Source organism: Geotrypetes seraphini, chromosome 8 (genome assembly GCF_902459505.1).
Source record: "Geotrypetes seraphini chromosome 8, aGeoSer1.1, whole genome shotgun sequence".
Classification (NCBI taxonomy): Eukaryota; Metazoa; Chordata; class Amphibia; order Gymnophiona; family Dermophiidae; genus Geotrypetes; species Geotrypetes seraphini.
The window spans coordinates 68,563,907-68,567,467 of NC_047091.1; the positions used below are offsets into that span (position 1 = coordinate 68,563,907).

Here is a 3,561-nt window from a genome sequence, read left to right on the forward strand (position 1 = left end):
AGCATCATTTTTCGGGGTAGGTCTTAATATAAGCCCTACCCCCAAAATAAGCCCTAGTCCCGGGATTCGCTGGCAACTCTTCAACCCGGCCCCCCCACCACCACTGTGCAATTGAACCCCTGCTGGCCATCCTTCCCTCCCCGCTGACCGCGAGCTAGCCCTACCTTCAACTGAAGAAGCGTTGGGCCAGCAGCACTCTAAACAAGCTGCTTGGCCCTGTCCATCACGGATTTCACTCTGCCATGTTACTGATGATATCATCAGTAACATGGCAGAGTGAAATCCCCGATGGACAAGGTCAAGTAGCCTTAGAGTGCTGCCGGCCCGACACTGCTTCGGTTGAAGGTAGGGCTCACTTGCAGTCAGCGGGGAGGGAAGGATGGAGGGTCAGCAGGGGTTCTGCTGCACAAGGGATGGGAGGGAAGAATAGAAGCCGGGCAATCTTCTGCTGCACAGATGGGAGGGTAGAGAAAGGAAAGGAAAAATTGGGGTGAATGAGAGTAAGGGAGAGATGATCATGTCCCTACCCTGAAAATAAGACCTAGTGCCTTTTTTGGGCCCCAAATGAATATAAGACTTATTTTCGGGGAAGCACGGTAGTTGTACTCCCTTAACACTATTCCTGCCATGTGTGACTGAAGAATTCTGTTAGCTTGATTTTTATAAAATGACAATTGTATAGAATATTGTTTCTTTTTATACTTTAAGAAAATGAGTTTAATATAAAATCATAACTTAGAGGCTTGTGCAGATGGGATTAGATGATTTAAGGCAGTGGTCTCAAACTCTCGACCCACCACGTACTAGTTTAAGGCCCTCGGTATGTTTATCATGATCATAAAAGTTTCTTGATCATATGTCTCTTTAGCTATAAATTACAATATTATTATGACTTAGCCGAAAGGAAATATTTATAAACTATAAAGAGTTTTACCTCATGCAAAATTGTAATTTCTTTAATAACACATTAACTATTTTTTTCTGAGGCCTTCTAAGTACCTACAAATCCAAAATGTGGCCCTGCAAAGTGAGTTTGAGACCACTGGTTTAAGGGGATGGGGAGAAATTTTTTCTGTGTGTTATTCTCTAGTGTGGACTGCAACTGGCAGAGCTTTGGGATCCCCACCAGCAAGGGCGGTGGCTAATTTTAGGAGATCCTGGGCCCAGGATACCTGTGTGTTCAGTACAAAAAGTGTATCTGGTTTTATTTCTCTTGCTGAGTTTAACTTCTTGGGTCTCCTATTCTCTATTTGGTAAAGATCTGTCTGTTTTGTGTAGGAAGAAGTCAAAGTTGGTTTTATGTGTAATGGCAGGAATGGAGATGAGAGGAGGAGAGGGGAGCTTCTGTCCTGTCATAGTGAAGCAACAGTTCTGGAGCCATTATTAAGAGTTAGTACTCCATAGGACCCAGAGTGCTTTTTTTTTCCTCTCTGTACCGGAAGCACTTCCGGTTGCGCTACTTCGTCCCCCACAGCAACGCGCAATGCCCCCGGGGGTCCGGATTAATCTTGTATTTCGCGCCTTTCCCGGACCCGTTCCCTCCTGTTCTCGGTGAGCATAATTTTTAATTTAACTCTCCCCTACTTACGCCGGTGACATGACAGGAAGGCGTACTTCGACTCCGCCTACCGCCTAACCGGAAGAGGCCACTAGAGAGCGTCCACGTGGTGCCGGCGGTATTTTGCTTTCCCTGTGAGGCAGCATGGAGGAGGAGGAAGAGACGGTAGCCGAGGTCTGCGGCCTGTGTCTGGTTTCGCCGAGCCGCTACACTTGTTCTCGCTGCAACGTTCGCTTCTGCTCCCTGCCTTGTTACCGCAGCGCCCCTCACCGGAGCTGCTCCGAAGCCTTTTACCGCCGGGCCGTGTTGGAGGAGCTGCGACGCCGCTGCCCCTTCGCGGACGGGACGATGCGGGACATCCTGCTTCGGGACTGGCAGAGCCGCGCCGCCCCCGGGGCGGAGAAGTGCTTGGCGGGATCCCAAGACGAAGAAGGCGACGGCTCTTTGGAGCTTGAACAGAGCAGCGGCGCCTTAGATCTGCGAGGGGACCTCCTGGAGGAGGGGGAGCGGCAGCTCTGGGCCCGGCTTTCCCCCCAGGAGAAGGAGGAGTTCCAGCGGTTGCTCACAGGCGGCGGCATTGGCGCCCTGGTGCCGGAGTGGGAGCCGTGGTGGGAGAGACACAAGGCTGCTCAGTTAGTGCTGGAGGAAGGGGTCAACGAAGAGGGAAGAGACCGGGAAAGAGAGGACGCCATCCAAGAGGCAGCAGTAATAAAGCAAAAGAGAGGACCAGCACTCCAAAAGTGCACTTCGGAGGTCACTGAAATAACTGGATCCCTGCTCCAGGGAAAAGAGAACATGCCACCTATTGCTGCCACAATACCTCGTCTGAGCACTCTGACCCACACACCATCTCCACTTGTGCCCTTCAGTGTTATCAATGTTCTTTATGCCTATACGTTTAGTCTCAAGCTGTACAATGGGGACATAAGTGATGATTTCATGCTGCAGGAGTTTTGCGAGACGGTGTTAGGGGTGTCTGGGGTGCTAAACTCCAGGCAGGTCTTCAATTCAACTGCAGAGGCCTTGCAAGCTGGTGTCCTGGCTGTGTTGTCTGGGAGGTACACCAGTGACCCCAGGAGACCCTCTGAAGCCATGAAAAGTGTGGCTCATGTACTAATGGGAGAAAACAAGGCTAGCCAGAAGACCTATACTTTAGCAGCTTTATCACATCTGGCTGGACTGTTGAGAAATGGCAAGAAACAGTTGGAGAAAGAACACAAGAAGAAACTCTTTGAGGCCCAAAAAAAATGTGAATTTCTGCTTGCTTGGGCTAATGAACATGAGGAAATATTAATGTTCCTGGCTGTGGAAGCACAGACAGAATTCAGGATCCACAGGGATGGGTTAAAAGAAATTGATATTATTACTAAAGAGTTAGAGAAAGCCTGGGGTGGTAAAAAGCCCCCAGAGAAAAAAGTGCTTATTCAAGAGTTAGACTGATGCATTATTAATTTGAACTCTGTTTAATTTGTTTCTGATGCATTACCAAAAAATTAAAGATTCTAAATCAGAGGGAAAAGCCACTAGCCAGGGGTGCCCACACTTTTTGGGCTTGCGAGCTACTTTTAAAATGACCAAGTCAAAATGATTACCAACAATAAAATAATTTTTTAAAACCCCACAAAGCACACTGAAAGGCAGAGAAAATGTTAATTATCATTCATATTCTGGGGTTTTTTCAAAGTGCACTGTCACCTCAGGAACAACTATACAAAAAAGACATATACCCCCTCCCTTTTTACTAAACCACATAACAGTTTTTAGCTCAGGGAGCTGCGCTGAATGCCCCATGCTGCTCTCGACGCTCATAGGCTCCTTGCGCTAAAAACCGCTATTGCGGTTTAGTAAAAGGGAGCCATAGTGCAAAATATAGACAGCAGATAATGAATTCTCAAAACACACACATTTTGATCACTAAATTGAAAATAAAAACATGTTTCCTACTTTTGTTGTCTGGTGATTACATGAGTCTCTGGTTGCACTTTCTTCTGACTTCTTCTCAC

The 3,561-nt window shown here is 47.6% G+C and overlaps 1 protein-coding gene across 1 annotated transcript; it reads left to right on the plus strand.

Moving 5' to 3' along the window:
• The first annotated feature begins 1,513 nt into the window (after positions 1-1,513).
• On the plus strand, positions 1,514-3,203 carry ZNHIT2 (zinc finger HIT-type containing 2). The gene has a single exon (XM_033954415.1). It carries the CDS (start codon positions 1,703-1,705, stop codon positions 2,996-2,998), a length of 1,296 nt encoding a protein of 431 aa, XP_033810306.1. The 5' UTR covers positions 1,514-1,702; the 3' UTR covers positions 2,999-3,203.
• The last annotated feature ends 358 nt before the right edge of the window (positions 3,204-3,561 follow it).